Source organism: Vitis riparia, chromosome 18 (assembly GCF_004353265.1).
Source record: "Vitis riparia cultivar Riparia Gloire de Montpellier isolate 1030 chromosome 18, EGFV_Vit.rip_1.0, whole genome shotgun sequence".
Lineage (NCBI taxonomy): Eukaryota > Viridiplantae > Streptophyta > Magnoliopsida > Vitales > Vitaceae > Vitis > Vitis riparia.
In genome coordinates this window covers 34,426,388-34,443,981 of record NC_048448.1, presented here as the reverse complement: position 1 = coordinate 34,443,981, position 17,594 = coordinate 34,426,388, and the positions used below count along the sequence as shown (strand labels likewise).

Below are 17,594 nucleotides of genomic sequence, written 5' to 3'. Positions count from 1 at the left end.
TCATAATCAGAAGTTATGAAAAGATGTATAATCCCTATAACCAGAAGTTATGGGAAAAATTCATAACCAGAAGTTATGAAAAAAAATATGTATAATCCATATAATCAGAAATTATGGGATAAATCTATAACCAGAAGTTATGGGATGAATTCATAACCAGCAGTTATGAAAAATATGTATAATCCTTATAACCAGAAGTTATGGGATAAATCTATAACCAGAAGTTATGAAAAATATGTATAATCCCTATAATCAGAAGTTATGGGATAAATCTATAACAAGAAGTTATGAAAAATATGTATAATTCCTATAACCACAAGTTATGGGGTAAATCATAAATTATGGGGTAAATTCATAACTTCTAGTTATGAAAAATATGTGCAATTCCTATAACCATAAGTTATGGGGAAAAATTATAGAATTACAAATACATTACCAAAAGTTATGTATATGATCCCCAATTGTTTATTTTTAATTATACGGTATAACTGAATATTATACCAAACAATATTATATAGCTAGAAGCTATAAAATAAATAAATAAATGTTCATAGATTGAAGCTATGTACCAATTTACATAATGAAAGTTCATAGTCCGAAGCTATGAAAAGAAAATATATATATATATATATATATATATATATATATATATATATTAAATTTTAATTCTTATTTCATATTTCTACATTTTTACCATATTTATAATTGATAAATTTTAGGTTATTATATTTTTAGATATTGTTTACTTGAAATATTGTTAAAGCATTTTTTTAGTTTATTATAATTGAAATATTTCTCTGATTAATATTATATATAGCTTTCAGATAATGTCAAACCTTGCAAAGCTTGAGTTTGTTGCCCTTGATATTTTGGGCAAGATCTACTTATCTTGGGTTCTAGATACCGAAATTCATCTAGATGCGATGAATCTTGGAAATACCATTAAAGAAGGAAATGACGCATCCCTGCAGGATCACGCTAGAGCTTTGATATTCCTTCGCCATCACATTGATGAAGGATTAAAAAGTGAATACCTTATGGTTAAAGATCCTTTCATCATTTGGAATAATTTAAGGGAACGGTATGACCACCAAAAGACAGTAATCCTTCCAAAGGCACAAATAATGTAAAAAGCCTCTGAAGAGGCACATATTGAACAAGAACAACTCAAACCACCAGAAGTGGAATAATTTAGAGGCACAACTTGAAAAAGGGATAGAACCACAAAGCAAACATGCTCGTGAGAGTAAATGTCATAGATATGGCATGAAAGGACATTAGCCACATACTTGTCGTACTCCAAAACATTTTGTTGACCTTTATCAAGCCTCAATAAAATCAAAAGGAAAGGAAGTTGAAATGAACTTCATTAATAGTGATGGCTAAGAGGATCTAAACCATTTAGATGTTTCGGATTTCTTTGAGAATCCTAATGGGAAAATGGACCATCTTATTGTTGATGGAAATGTTATGTTTTTATCTAGTTCTTTGCAAATAGGTTTATTTTGTTATCATATTTGAACACATTATTTATTATTTACCTTTTATAGTTTATTCCACATTTTACTTAAATTCTTCTCTTTATTTATACTTGAAGATACATGGATCTTTCTCATACCTTGGTACATCATACAACATCCAATGTAGATGCATGTCTTGCAGATTGTGCCATAACACACAATCCTTCGTGACAAAAAATATTTTTCCAACATATCTTTGGGTAAGTCTAATGTTAATACAATATCAAGTCCTGTAGACTTGATTCAAGCCTCCGGAATAGCAACTATTATTTTACCCAGAGGAACTAAAATCCACATTAATGATGCCCTTTATTATGCTAAATCCAAGCGAAATCTTCTTAGTTTCAAGGATATTTTCCGAAATGGATATCACATTGAAACTATGAATGATGATAGTAATGAATACCTTCTCATTACTTCAATTATTTATGGGAAAAAACACATCTTGGAAAAGCTTCCTCCTTATTCTTGTGGGTTATATCAAACAATCATTAGACCCATTGAATCATATGCTGTCATGAACCAGAAGTTCTATGACTTAAAAACTTTTATGATATGGCATGAACGTCTTGGTCATCCAGGATTATCCATGATGTGTCGTATCATCAACAATTTTTTAGGGCATCCCTTGAAGAACCAGAAGATTCTGATGCCCAATGATTACAATTGTGTTGTTTGCTCACAAGGCAAATTAATTATTAAACCACCATTTACCAAGGTTGAATATGAATCACCAACCTTTTTAAAACGTATTCAAGGTGATATTTGTGGACCTATTCATCCACCTAGTGGACCTTTTCATTATTTTATGGTTTTAATTGATGCATCAACTTGTTGGTCTCATGTTTGTCTTCTTTCAACTAGAAATATTATCTTTACCAGGTTACTTGCTCAAATAATTCAACTCAAGGCACAATTCCCTGATCATCCTATTAAGAAAATTCGTCTTGATAATGCTGGTGAATTTTCCTCTCAAACATTTCTTGATTATTGTATGTTGGTTGGTATTGATGTTGAATATCTTGTTGTTCATACCCATACTCAGAATGGATTAGCTGAATCTCTAATTAAGCGTTGTCAACTGATTGCAAGACCATTACTCTTGAGAACAAAATTGCCTTTGTCTGCTTGGGGGCATGCTATTCTTCATGCTACCACTTTAATTCGAATTCACCCTATAACTAATCATGATTGCTCACCTTTACAACTTGCTTTAGGCTCCCAACCAAATGTTTGACATTTTCGGATTTTTGGTTGTGATGTCTATGTTCCCATAGCCCCACCTCAACGTTCCAAGTTAAGACCTCAACGTCGACTTGGTATATATGTTGGTTTTAATTCTCCCTCCATTATTCGTTATCTTGAACCTATCACAGGTGATGTTTTTACTGCCCGCTTTACAGATTGTCATTTTGATGAAATGGTTTTCCTGCCATTAGGGGGAGACAAGCCAAAAGAATGGCTAGACATTACATGGTATGTACCCTCCTTGTCTCATCTTGATCCTTGCACAAGACAATGTGAATTAGAAGTTCAAAGGATTGTTCATTTGCAAGGACTTGCAAATCAATTATCTGATGTTTTCACAGATATAAAGAAAGTAACAAAGTCACACGTGCCAGCTGTGAATGCCTCAGCACGTATTGATGTCCCTGAAGGACAATTGGAGAATGTCATAGCAAATGAATCAAAGACACGCCTGAAGCATGGAAGACCTATTGGCTCAAAGGATTTAATTCATAGAAAAAGAAAAAGTACAACATATGAAAAACTTAGTACTCTTGAAGAGTTCACAAATATGAAAGGGTCAAATGATGAAACCCAACTTGACAAACAGTTAGCTCCTGAAGAAGCACAAATTGATCAAATACCGGTATTTAGAATTCAAGAGATCTCAATGAGTCACACGGGAGAAACCAAGGACCGTGGTGACATTATCATAGATAATATATTCGCATTCCAAGTGGCTATGGACATCATGAGAAATGATGAATATCAAGAACCACAAACTGTGAATGAATGTCAAAAAATGAAAGATTGGCCAAAATGGAAAAAAGCAATCCAAATAGAGCTAAACTCGTTAACAAAATGAGAGGTATTTGGACATGTAGTTCAAACACCTGGAAACATAAAGCATGTTGGATATAAATGGGTATTTGTGAAAAAACGAAATGAGAATGATGAAATCATAAGATATAAAACACGACTTGTTGCTCAAGGCTTCTCTCAAAGACCTGGTATAGACTATGAGGAAACTTATTCCCCGTAATGGATGCAATCACATTTCAATACTTGATAAGTTTAACAGTCTCTGAAGGACTAGATATGCGTCTTATGGATGTTGTTACAGCTTATTTATATGGGTCTATAGACACTGACATATATATGAAAATCCCTGAAGGATTCAAATTGCCTGAAACAACTAATCCAAAGCCCCGAAACATGTACTCAATCAAACTACAAAGGTCTTTGTACGGATTAAAGCAATCTGGACGTATGTGGTATAATCATTTGAGTGAGTATTTGTTAAAAGAAGGATATGTAAATAATTCAATTTGCCCATGTGTTTTTATCAAGAAATCAAAATTTGGGCTTACAGTAATTACAATATATGTAGATGATTTAAACCTTATAGGAACTCCTGAAGAGCTCACAAAAGCAGCCAATTATTTAAAGAAGGAATTTGACATGAAAGACTTGGGGAAAACAAGATATTGCCTCGGCCTGCAGATTGAGCATTGTTCAAATGGCATATTAGTCCATCAATCGACATATATAGAGAAAGTATTAAAATGATTTTATATGGAAAAATCACATCCAATCAATTCCCCTATGGTTGTTCGTTCACTTGAAATGAACAAAGACCCATTTCGTCCTAAAGAAGAAAATGAAGAATCGTTTGGTCCAAAAGTACCATATCTCAGTGCAATCGGTGCACTAATGTATTTTGCAAATTGTATTAGACCAGACATAGCATTCTCTGTCAACTTACTAGCAAGATACAGTTCTGCCCCAACTAAAAGGCATTGGAATGGGGTTAAACATATATTGCGATACCTTCGTGGAACAAGTGACATGGGTTTATATTATTTAAAAGAATCAAAATCACAATTGGGTATGCAGATGCAGGATATCTTTCAGATCCTCATAAAGCTCGATTTCAAACGGAATATGTCTTTACTTATGGTAGAACGATAATATCTTGGAGATCAGTCAAGCAAACAATGGTAGCCATATCTTTAAACCATTCAGAAATTCTTACAATTCACGAAGCAAGCCGTGAATGTGTATGACTAAGGTCAATAATCCAACATATACAAGAAACATGTGGACTACCTTCTATTAGAGGCAATGCAACCGTGTTACATGAAGATAATGATGCTTGTATTGCACAAATTAAAGGAGGATTCATAAAAGGTGACAGAACTAAGCATATTTCCCCTAAATTCTTCTATACTCATGAGTTGTAAAAGAAAGGTGAGATTGATGTTTAACAAATTCGGTCATGCAATAATCTAGCAGATCTATTCACAAAGGCGTTACCTTCCACCACATTGAAAAAGTTAAGGTATGACATTGGAATGCGAATATTGAGAGATCTACCATTTGAAATGTTGGAGAAATCATAATCATATTTACCTGAGGGGGAGAATGATAATATGGATATACTACACTCTTTTTTCCTTCATCCAGGTTTTTGTCCCATTTGGTTTTATTGGCAAGGTTTTTAACGAGGCAGTTATAGTAATTCAAAAGAATATTGTACTCTTTTTCCTTCACTAGGGTTTTTCCTAGTAAGGTTTTAATGAGGCATATTCTTATGATCATCCAAGGGGGAGAGTTATAAAATATGAGATTTTGTACCACTATGGTAACTTGTAGATGACCATCCATAAATATCTTGTGTAATTCCCTATAAAAGGGAGAGACTCCTAATGAATTTCAATAGAATTTTCTCGTGCATTCTATTATCTTCCTACACTCTGATTTCTCTTTTTTGTTTTCTTTTCCTTTCATTTTATAATTTTACAACATATTTTACTATTTTTAATATATAGATAATAAAAAATATTTTTAATAAAATAAGTTATAAAAATATAATAATTTAATTATTTATAAAACATATTTATTTTAAGGGAAAAGATTTGAATCATATCAACATCACCAAATTTTCTCCATCTCTCCTTAGATTTTCTTCATCTCTCTATATGTATAGGCATGTGATCAATTAACTACACCCAAAACTTCCATATTTTTTTCCATGGTCATACTTGCAAACTTTCATATTTATTCAATGGTCATAAACTATCGTGAAAAGTAAATAAAAATGATATTCTCACATTTGTTTATGATTAAAAACATTAAGAAACAAATATAAATTATTTAAAATTTTATATATCTTTAAATTGTTTAATTAAAAAAAATATTTGATTGTAAGCAATCGAATTCATACATTTCTTAACAACAATGAAATTTTATCAGAAACGCTGGAATCAAATCTCAAAATCATTCTCCTTTGGGAGTTTGGATATGGATGTGACATTACATATAAACTAAATATAGTGGGGACATGAGAATATCTTATAGAAAAATTGCAGAGAATATTTGGCATGTTTCATAGGAAGAAGTGGGATCCACCACATACTGCAGTGCACGTTGCCCATTTTCAAACATTTCCCGGCTCTCTGCTCTGCCCTCTAACTCTCACCATTTTCTCTTCGTCTTCTTCTTCTTCTTCTTCTTCTTCTCCTTCTCGTCTCTAGAATTTCTAGAGAGAGGGAGACATGTGCTGGGTCAAGTCTGTTTCTTCTATGTTGTAAGTTGTAACCACCCTGTACAACCGTAGAAACCTTTTGGCTCTCCTCACTTCTAGGCAAACCCACATCCGCAAAACCCTCTCTGTCTCCCTCGCCATTTGGGTCATGACCCACACTCCAAAATTCAATACCCTCAATTTGAATTTGAATTTTTTTTTTTTTTCCATTAATGTCCAATCTATCTGGCTTTGTATCCCTTTGTCCATATTCAGAAAAGCAAGGGTTTTGACTTATTATTTACTGATTTTAATCATTTGAAAATAGTTTTTTAAGCTGTAACCCAGAAACCCTGGAGTGGGTCTTGGGCAATTACAGTTTGCTCCAAGTTTTTTTCTGGGTTTTTGGTATTCTTTTAAGCATTTGTCAGCATTGGCTTTTGAATTCAATATTTGTTGATCCTTCTTCCCTCTGATTTTTTTTTCTCTTTTGGTTGGCCTTTTTTATCATCAAAAGAGCTGGGGTTGTTCGAATTCGTTTCAAACTGTATTAATGATCAATTGAGATGAATATCCGGAGTTCAAAATCCTGATTTTCAAGAAACCTGGTTGATGGTTGATCAAAACTAAGAATACCCAGATTGAGAATTTTACAAGAAATGCTCTGCTGATTGTGGGAATTGGCAGTGCCGGTGGAATTTGGGTTTCGGAGGAAAATGCAATTGCACCCTTGTGCTTAACGCCAAGAGGTTTGCAAGGTGTGATTGCTCAAAGTTTTGGCAGGTTTTTGGGTTTTTTTCAACTGAGATTATGGGGTGCATTTGCTCAAAGGAAGCCTCCGTTGATGAATATGTGGATTATAATGAGAGAGAGAAGGAGAAAGAGAAAGAGTTGAATAAGGATTCAGTGCAGTTGGTTGCCCCCTCCACGGGAGAGGAGTTTGTAATGGGGCCAGGAGGTGGTGGTGGTCATGGTAGGACTGGTGGGTCTGTTCATCCTATATCAAAGTCTGCATTGCAGGGCAATGTGGGGTCTGCTCCTATTCGTGCCATGGAGGGAGAGAAAAAAGCAATGACTGCTGATAGGCCAACTAAGGCTTCTCATCAAAGAAGGTTGACATTAGATATGGAAAACAACGTAGGGCCATCACCAATGTCTCGTATAGTTAGCATGCCCAATGGTGCCAAAGGAGAACAGATTGTCGCTGGATGGCCATCATGGTTATCTTCGGTTGCTGGAGAAGCCATCCAAGGGTGGGTGCCTCTAAGGCCCGAGTCATATGAGAAGTTAGACAAAGTTAGTTCTTATATAGCTTCTTTGTTTGTCTCTTTTGATGCAACTTATGTTTTATTTGATTATGGTTCAGTTTGTATTTGTGTGCATAATTGTGGTCTCTTTTTGCATATTGCTTGTAATTAGTGTTGTTCAGGATTTTGATTACTTCTTATGTCATGATGGGCTTGAAATCTTGAACAAAGTTTTCTGTTTTAAGCTTTACATGCATGTGTTTTGAATTAATCTTCATGAACTTAGAAGCTGTTCCACGTTCTTTTTCAACCTTCAATATGCTCATAATGGTTTTTCATGATAATACTCAAATCTATTTGGTGTCCTACATTATGATAATCTTAGTTGTGTGAAGACCTGCCTTACCATGATTTTTATCACATACATCAGTTACAAAGATGGATTTTCAAACTGATACATGCATATGAAGTTCATTATATCAATTTTAGCTTCTGAAAGATCAACATGACTGATTGCATTCATAAGAGAAACATTATAGGAATGGTTCTTTAATAATTTTCTGATTGTTAGCATTTCACATGATCCAAGGGGATTAGTCCTTTAATAGTGTTTTCTTTGAGCCGAGCTGGGAAATAAACTTTATATACTTTAAAGAACTCACTTCAATACGATCTGGGAAAACAAATCATCTTTGACATTGATGATTGCCTAAAATCTGCCAAAAAAAAAAAAAAAAAATTAATTTTGAGGTGCTTTTGCTGCAAAAAATTCTAAAGATCCTGCACTTAGTGGCTTTACTCCTGCCAAATGCCAATATAGAGATAAGAAACTCTGCCAATTTTACAACAGTTACATGATTTGACACTAAATCAATTTTTAAAAAATATGTTTATAATATTGGAAACCAAAATTAAATTTCTTTTGCTTTTTTCCTTTCAGTTTAACATGATATACTTCTTAAAATCTGCACATGCTTTGGAAGCTGCATCTTGATTAGCCTATATAAAAAATCTTGAAGGTGAAATGTTTAAGTTTCTGTTAGAATATCATTACCAAAGCATTGATGAAAGTTTAGCAGCCAAGTGTAATTACCAACCTCCTTTTGATATAGGCAGAAGCTGTATATCAGCTAGTAGGTGAAGTAGTTTGTGTTTTGGGCCCCTTTTTTGGTGGATAAATGGTTTGTAGGATGATTTCTCCATCTGGGGTTTAATAGTTTTACCATGATGGTCTAAATGGACCGTTACATGACTTTTTCTGCTGTCTTATTTTTCTTTTTCAATTTGCTTTCATTTTATGCAGATTGGACAAGGAACTTACAGCACTGTATATAGGGCCCGTGACCTTGACAGTGGTAAGATTGTGGCATTGAAGAAAGTGCGATTTGGTAATATGGATCCAGAAAGTGTTCGTTTTATGGCTAGAGAAATCCATGTTCTGCGTAAACTTGACCACCCAAATGTTATGAAGCTTGAGGGCCTAATCACTTCGAGGACATCAGGTACCTTGTACCTTGTATTTGAATACATGGAGCATGATCTTGCTGGGCTTTCTGCAACACCTGGTATCAAGTTCACTGAACCACAGGTACCTGCCTTCTACTAGTAATTTGAAATTCATTGATACTTTTATTTATGCCACTTGCCAAAAGCTTAAGATTTTGAGTAGCTCTTGATTTAATATGGTATTGAAGCTCTAGGTTCTCTTTGGAAACATTTTCGAAAACAACCCCCAGAAAACAAGTGAAAATGACTGAAAACAATTAAAATAGGTTCTCAAGTTCTCAAAAAACTATTTTATGTCAAAACAATTACCAAACGCGTTTTTGAGTCTGAAAATAGTTTTATTTTAAACAAGTCTGAAAATAGTTTTATTTTAAGAACAAAAAAAATGTTTTTAAAAGCAGTTCCCAAACGAGTTCCTATTTTCTAAAAATGTTGAGTTCAAGCCTTTTTGTTTCTTTATCCCCTATTTGTTTGTCTTTGATTAGTTGTTTATCTCTCCATGTAAGTATTGGGCTGCATGTATCAAGTTGATATATATTGTTGACATATTTGCTAAAAGCTTAGGCTTTTGCTGTGTTTAACATTATTTCTGTTTCTCGCTCAACAGTAGAAAATACTATGATGATTTTCTTAGACAAAAGGTGGAAAAATGAAAACACAATGTATAATCAATGAAGAAATGCAACCAGAAAGAAGCGTCAAAGAAGCATATCTGAGAGATATAATTACATTAAGTGTGGCTGGGGACATCATTTCATTGAGATCAAGATATTGAACAACTTCTTTTCCATTTCTATATCTAAAAGAACTCTTTTGCTATCAAAACAAATTAATTTGAGTGCCAAATCATGTGAGAGTATTAAATTAATTTACTGCTCAATTGGACTTGGTTCAGTCGCTCTGGTCTCTAAACTTCATGGACTAGAAAAGATTGGCAAGATGATGGTCTTGAAAGCTTTCTGTTTTCTGTTTTCATTTTTTCTTTCTCCATGCAATTGGGTCATGTAATTTACTGTCATGAAAATGAAGCATATTCTTATTTGATATTTGTTGCGGAACTTGCAGATTAAGTGTTACATGCAACAACTACTTCGTGGACTTGAGCACTGCCATAGTCGGGGTGTTCTGCATCGAGACATCAAGGGTTCAAATCTTCTAATTGACAATAAAGGAGTCCTCAAAATTGGAGACTTTGGACTGGCAAGCTTTAGGTCTGATCCAAGTCAACCATTAACTAGTCGCGTTGTAACTCTGTGGTACAGACCTCCTGAGCTTTTGCTCGGTGCTACCAAGTATGGAGCTTCTGTGGATCTATGGAGCACTGGTTGTATCATTGCAGAACTGTTTGCTGGGAGTCCTATCATGCCTGGAAGTACGGAGGTAGCATCCTTGTATGTTTATTTTGCTTGGAAAACATTTTGGTCTTCTATCCCCTTGAAAATTGCTTTTCCAACCACATGAATAGTTTAGGGAGCATTTGCATATCCAATGTCAAAGTGAACATTCAGTTTGTTTACTGTAGCAGTGAAGCTAAACTATTTATCCTTTTCAGTATTACGATTGCAAAGCAACATGTGGGCAGTGCAGAACAAAAATTAAAATGCTGAGCGTCACAAGACATGTTGCTAAAAATTGTGACAATCTCTCTAACTGAAAAAATGCATATGATGATTTTTCTAACTCTCAGAAAGTGAAGATTTCTAAAATGACGAGCCTCACAAGACATGTTGCCAAAATATGTCACAAGACATATTATGAAATCCTCAAAACCATCAAAAGGATTATGAATAATATGGAATGGGTTTATTTCAAATGCCACAAGAAACAATGTAGACTAATTTTAGATTCTATCACAAGGGACAGTTGAATAATTATTCTAGCTGACCAGTCTTAGCAAACATCCATGACTTGTAAAATCTCAGATTATAGTCACTTTCAAAAATGGGCACTAGTGTAAGATCATGTTCCAACTTATGTTGAAACTCAACTACACATGTTCTTCCTCCATGGTTTTGAACTCCTGAATGATATTTTTTCTGTTGAATAATTATTCATGCTGGCCAGTCTTAGCGAAGGTCCATGACTTTAAAATATCAGATTATAGTCACTTTCAAAAATGGGCACTCGTGTAAGATCATCATGTTCCGATTTATGTTGAAACTCAACTACTCATGTTCTTCCTCCATGGTTTCAAACTCCTGACTGGCATTTTTTTCTGTTGTAATAACATCTGAATGCAATGATTCACATCTTATTGGTGCCATTTCTTGTTCTGATAAGAATATTTAATTCACATAGTTCAGTAATTCACAAATTATTCATTAGTTTTGCCAATACTAGGAATTATTCCTGATTTATTCCAAACAATTCTAGACTGAAATATGATTTGTTTTTTACTGTCTCTCTCTCTTTGATGCCCTCTATTCTCTTTTCCTTCTTGATTTATTTTCTCAATATTATTATGCCCCTTTACCAAAATTTATCTACTATGACTGAATTCTTTTTCAAGATATTAGTTGTCATACCCCACATCGGATAAGGGAAAAAATTTCTAGCACTACATATGCATTGGCTTCATTTAACCATGTAGATGTGTTTTAAAGTCATGAAAGCTAATTGGACATAGAGCAAACAATATTTACATGAAAGGAAGTGAATCATTACAAAATGGTATCAGAGCCAATCCCCGACCTTGATATGGACATTTATTTGTCCAACCCTACAAGGTGTATTTCTCTATTTAGCCCCGCAATCCTATGGGACAAGACGAGAACGTCGTGTCTCCATGGGAGAGTGATTGTGATATCCCACATCGGATAAGGGAAAAAGTTCCTTACACTATATTTATGGGCTCCTCTTAACCATGTAGATGCGTTTTAAAATTGTAAGGGTCCATTGGGCTCAAAGTAGACAATATCTATATGAGAGGAAGTGTGTCATTAAATTAGTTTTATTTTTAAATTCTTCCCAACAGTGAATAATATCTAGTTCCAGAATCATTCATTGTCTTATCTGGGAAAATACAAGTGGGCTCTAACAGTCTTGGAATCCTGACTGATGACATTTGTTTGTTTTCTTCCCCTAACCATTTCTCTCTTCTCAAATTTTAACTAGTTTGACAAACATGGTTGACCTGTTTTGATATTGAGTTCATGTATCGAGTTTGGGGATGCCAGTACCTGTGATATAAGGATCATTTCCTATATTATACATTATGACGATGCACTTGAATTACATTGAAATTATAAGCATTAATTGCCAATTTAGCTGTGTATGACTTGAAGTAAGGTGTAATATGCTTTTCTATTTCTATTTTTACCATGCGTTTTTTTTTTAATTAGTGTTTGATATCATCCTGACCAACAACAGGTGGAGCAAATTCATAAAATCTTTAAGCTTTGTGGTTCACCCTCTGAGGAATACTGGCAGAAATCAAAATTGGCACATGCATCTAGTTTCAAACCTCAACATCCTTACAAGCGCCGCCTAGCTGAGACATTCAGAAATTTCCCTTCTTCAGCTTTGGCTCTCGTTGATGTGCTTCTTTCAGTAGAGCCAGATGCTAGGGGAACAGCTGCTTCTGCACTCAAAAGTGAGGTAATTTCAAGTTCAGTATGAACTGTATTCCAGAATGTTACTGTTGGAGTGCATGATATATATTGGGGGCCCAAATCCTATAAGCTTAAACTTTTAGGAAAATTGATTATCTTAACATAGTATTAGAGTCTTGTTTGACGGAAAATCAGGTGCTCGAACCTCACTGTATATTTATTTTCCACTTTATTAAGTTCAAAGGAGGCTGCTTGTGGTTTATTTATCTTATGGGCAGACCTATGTATGCCTATGTGTCTCTCAACATGCGGGTATAGAGCCTCACATGAGGGAGGGTGTTCAAGTGCATGATATATATTATGAACCCAAATTCTACAAGCTTAAGTTCTAGGAAAATCGGTTCTCTAATAGTTTTCAATTGTAGCTTCTATAAAAATCAAAATGTTTCCTGCAATGTTTTTGTTGGGAAACAAATGTCTATATCAATGGAAAAAACAATTTACTAGGTAGATAGGGTCTGGAATCTGACAGCATAGTCTCATTAGGGTTCCCCAAGAAAGAAAAAAGATTAGCATATAAGATTAAGTGTCCAAGAACACTTACACGCTGCTAATGATCATCAGATAGGTTCACTTTTTTCTGCAAGAGATCTTTAGCTGCCACTCTCTCAGCAAATTGTAGTACAGCACAAAGGTTTTAATGAATAATACAGTGGCCATATTGGAAAGGTTCCAAATTACAGTTGATCTCTTCATTAAGGATGCATAACCTGTTTTGACAGTTCATTAGTTGAATAACTCATTACCTTTTTTAAACCATTTGAAAATTAAAACTAATAAATTGATTATTCTGAATAATTTCATGTGGTTCTATGTTGGGATGTTTGTGGGACCTTGTTGCTTGCGATTCTCTTTCTTTTTTCTCCCGATTGTTTTCAAAATTGTGTGTGTGTTTTTTTGTTTGCTATTTCCAGTAATCTGAACTTTTTTCCCCTCACAATCAGACTAATTCCTGAATTTGTAAATTTTACCTGGCACAAACTATACTCTTTCTGAATCCTGAATTTGGCATCATATTGAAAAATTAAAAATTGGAATTGTGTCTTTAACTTCAAGTTTTCTTTGCAGTTCTTTACAACAAAGCCCCTCCCTTGTGATCCATCAAGTTTTCCAAAATATGTTCCAAGCAAAGAATATGATGCCAAGCTCCGAAATGAGGAAGCAAGAAGGTATGTATGCTATTTGATGACTTCTATCATATCAATATTTCTTTAAAAAAAAAAAAAAAAAATCTTTATTTCTTTGATCTTTAGAATCTGTCATCTCTCTTTGAAATTGAAGGAACCAGGAGTATAGATATAAAAAGGGAAAGAAAATTAGTGGTTTCATGAGTATATAATGCCACCTCTTTTAGTTGAGAGTATTTCTATGAAACCTTAATGCTAAGTGGTAGACGTGCCAACAAACAAGGTTCTAAAACTTGGGCACCTAGCCTGACATCCCTTGCAATGTGCTGGTGATAGTTCGACCTTGAATCAACAAAATGTATCACAACTTTGTGCTTCTAGATGAGATGCCATGATAAATGAATAAAGCATCTACCAAGGACCCAACATTTATTTTTTGTTCTTTGTAGATTTCTAAAACTTATTTCTTTCTTTTTTTTATTACATTTACTTTGATATTTTAGTCTGGTTGTCTCAATGTGCCATGATATCTTGGGGCCAATTTATTCGACAACATATGCAAATGCAACTATAGTAAATCTCTTCACTTACAGTCATGACACTTACTATATTAAATTTTATGATGGATATGAGATTAGATTTTGTTTGTCATAGATCTTTCTCCCATTACTCATGAGAATCAAGTTCTCATGGTCCTGGGTGCAATGTTTGGGCCTTTTAAACTCCTTGGGGTCTAAAATGACTTGGCTTATACAAATATTCGAGAAAACTTTTCTATTTTGATCAGAATCTATCCATTCCAAGTATCAGGTGATTCCACTTTGGGAGAACTTTGAGTCGTTCTTTGAAACTTTGTGACCTTATAGCTGCAATCCAGAAAACTTATTAAACATTAAAATTGGCATTTTAAAATATAGTTCCAAAACACAAAGTTAATCGCACAGCAAAAGTAATTACTTTTGCTGCTGCTTCTTCAATCACCAAAAGTAGAAGTTCAAAGCTATCCCAAATGGTCCCATAGAATGTATTGGGTTTGCCACTTATTTTGCACACGGGCAGCCAACTTTCGCTTGGGTTCATGTTAGTATAGAAACCTTGGGTGACATTTTTCATCATGAAAACTTTATACAGAAATCAGCTTCCAAAATTCTATTAACAATTATTTTTGGTGAGGACATGACACCATCAGATTTCTAAATCGATGTTATTGTTTATATGAATTTCATGTCTTAATTCCAGGCAAAGGGCAGAGGCTGTAAAAGGGCGTGGGGCTGAATCTGTTAGAAGGGGTTCAAGACAATCCAAGGATGTGCCAACACCAGAATTTAAGCCTCAGGCACAAGCCTCTTTGCAAGTAATTTTTGGCTTGAAACTGTATCTTATTAGTTTCATAATTTGCATTTCCAGCTTTACTTTTGTGACTAACTCATGTATAGCAGGGACAGACAAACACAAAATGCATCAGTGAAAAATACAAACCTGGAGAGAATAGTGGGTCCAACTTTCGGATGGAACCTCATAGAGGAACTGTGCCAAATGGTTTGTCTCATTCTACTTTGATGATTAACCAAAATGCAGTTGGATCATCACAGAAGAAGGTTGAGGATGAGGCCCAATTGGGTTTTGGACATACATTTGACTCTTCAAGAAATAATGCAGAATTGAGGACCCACGGATCTCACATGCCTCATGGAGCAGCAGGTGTGTCAAGCTCCTCTCATAGGAAGGACGAAAGGATCTCTGGCAAGGAATCTGTAACCGTAAGTGTCCATCTAATAATTGGTTTACTCTCTACCCACCTCCCATTACATTTCCTATTTTTATGAGATTAGAAATGTTTAACTGAAGCTTAATGCATGAATTTGCGGATGATAGTAACTTTTGTTTCAATTCCTTGATCCTACAGTTGTTGAAACTTATGCTGTCCTTAAATGGTCCTCAGGATTGTCTGTATAGTTATATTGTTAGCTTATGCATATGTTAAACATCAACCAATGAATTTTCCTTATGGGGCATATTAACCTGTTTCAATAGGGTTTTCTTTCAATAGATAATATATATATATATATGTGTTTTTTCATTTTTCTTTTTAGCTACATGGAAACCAACCTGGAACCTCTCTCATCCCATTCCAAACCTTAGCCACCTGAGAGTTGAGATGGGTGAACTTTCTATGCAAGGTATGGCAAAAGGTATAGGATCTTGAATTAAGATATGGTTAGAGAAGGTTTTAGAAGATTTCAGTCCTTCACTAGAGAACTTTTTTCTGTGAATGAGTAACATATGATTATGATGAGGACAAAAGGAGAACAAGAGAAGGAAGGGGGATTGAAAAGGAGCAGATACAAAACGCCATTGCAAGAAAACTGTTTAACTCAAGACCATATGGTGAAGACAAATATTGACATAAATACCTAAGCTGGAGCTACTATATCTTTCTGACTTGCCTATGTTCTTTAACAGAAGAGTTTGGGAGAATGAGAATTTCTTCTAGCTAGAATGCAGTCATGCTATAATGAGCACAAATATAATCAATCTTTAGCCTTTCTCCAATGAAATATAAGGCTTTGAAATGGTTTAGGAGGAACTTTAACAGCAGGTTTATCATTTCAATAAGCATTCTTTAGACCCATTGTCTGCCCAATAGCAACATCTTGAGCCATACTGGTCAAGACTTCAGAGACACAGTAAGCAATTGAGACTGATATCTGGAAAATCTTGCACCAGTTGATTGTTTCTTCTGCATGTAACTAAATTACAACGAGAAGTAGAATGCTACTCTGAAATAAGAACTAACAAGTTATTAACACAAAATCCCTTCACCTAGTGAGATGAGCGAGAAAGAGAAGGCTGATCCTGATTACCCAAATCAGAAGGACTTGGAGTTGTTAGATCAGACTCATGCGATGCTTTTGGATTGTTAGTACAGAGGAAAGAATATTCTATTTGAAGCATGTCTAGTTGTAGGCTTAGAAAAAATTATTAAATCATTGATTAATTCATTTTCTTCTGTAAATTCTTGAGTCATCCTAGAATCACTCTGATTTGATTTGCATGCAAGTATGGAGTCAGCTGGCAGCTGACTCTGACTGGGTTTATTTTCCTATTTCCTTTTGTGGCAAAACATCTTTGAATATCCTATAAAAACTGTAATGCTAAAATATTGTGATCTGATGCATAGCCACAGAATGTAGCATTCTCGTCATTAAGGAACACTAATCTCTTTGTTGTTTTGGTGATGGCAATACATTGCTATGCCATTTTTGCTATTCCTAGTTAACTGCATGACTGACTTGCCTTACAATGTGAATTTTTTTAGGGCTATGTACCCAAGAAAAACAGGATGCACTACTCTGGACCACTGATGCCCCCTGGAGGGAACATTGAAGAAATGCTCAAAGACCATGAGAGACAGATCCAAGAGGCTGTCCGCAAAGCACGTATTGACAAGACCCAACAAAAACTGTGATTAACATGAGCCGACCCAGAAGAAATGTTCGAGGACAGTCAAGAACTGAAACTGGAATTTTCTTGGATAGGGTATTCTCACCAGCAGAAGGAACTAGCATCCCACCAGGGGACTCCTTTGGTCTTTTCCACAAAGTACCAGAGGGAAAGAATGTGCTTATACATATCAGGATTCTGAGATTTTTCATCTGTGGTATAACAGTGCCAACAATCTCATTAGAGTGGGAGAAGGTTTTTTAGTTGGTTTACCTGCATTTCTCTTGTTGTGGAATTCAATTTGTATAGCTAAAAAGGGGTTGCTCAGTCCAAGCCATTATATATACGTATAAATCCATATAATGAAATGTTCAGTTCTTTCGCCA

The 17,594-nt window shown here is 34.7% G+C and overlaps 1 protein-coding gene across 3 annotated transcripts; it reads left to right on the top strand.

The window, feature by feature from the left end:
* Positions 1-6,227: 6,227 nt before the first annotated feature.
* Positions 6,228-17,594, top strand: LOC117906340 (probable serine/threonine-protein kinase At1g09600). 3 transcript variants are annotated; one of them, XM_034819332.1, is made up of 8 exons: positions 6,228-7,569; positions 8,824-9,108; positions 10,092-10,406; positions 12,396-12,623; positions 13,706-13,806; positions 15,004-15,118; positions 15,204-15,524; positions 17,084-17,594. In XM_034819332.1, exons 1-8 carry the CDS (start codon positions 7,084-7,086, stop codon positions 17,231-17,233), a joined length of 2,001 nt encoding a protein of 666 aa, XP_034675223.1. In that variant the 5' UTR covers positions 6,228-7,083; the 3' UTR covers positions 17,234-17,594. The 3 variants fall into 3 exon arrangements, with proteins under 3 accessions (XP_034675223.1, XP_034675221.1, XP_034675224.1); XM_034819330.1 differs by having other exon boundaries at positions 6,229-7,569; positions 15,201-15,524; XM_034819333.1 differs by having other exon boundaries at positions 7,391-7,526; positions 15,201-15,524.

Bases quoted from the DNA above. Each gene is read 5' to 3' on its own strand.
- LOC117906340 (XM_034819330.1), top strand. From the start codon at position 7,084: ATGGGGTGCATTTGCTCAAAGGAAGCCTCCGTTGATGAATATGTGGAT. The intron at 12,624-13,705 runs GTAATTTCAAGT...TTTTCTTTGCAG, and splicing joins CTTCTGCACTCAAAAGTGAG to TTCTTTACAACAAAGCCCCT. The intron at 13,807-15,003 runs GTATGTATGCTA...TCTTAATTCCAG, and splicing joins CGAAATGAGGAAGCAAGAAG to GCAAAGGGCAGAGGCTGTAA.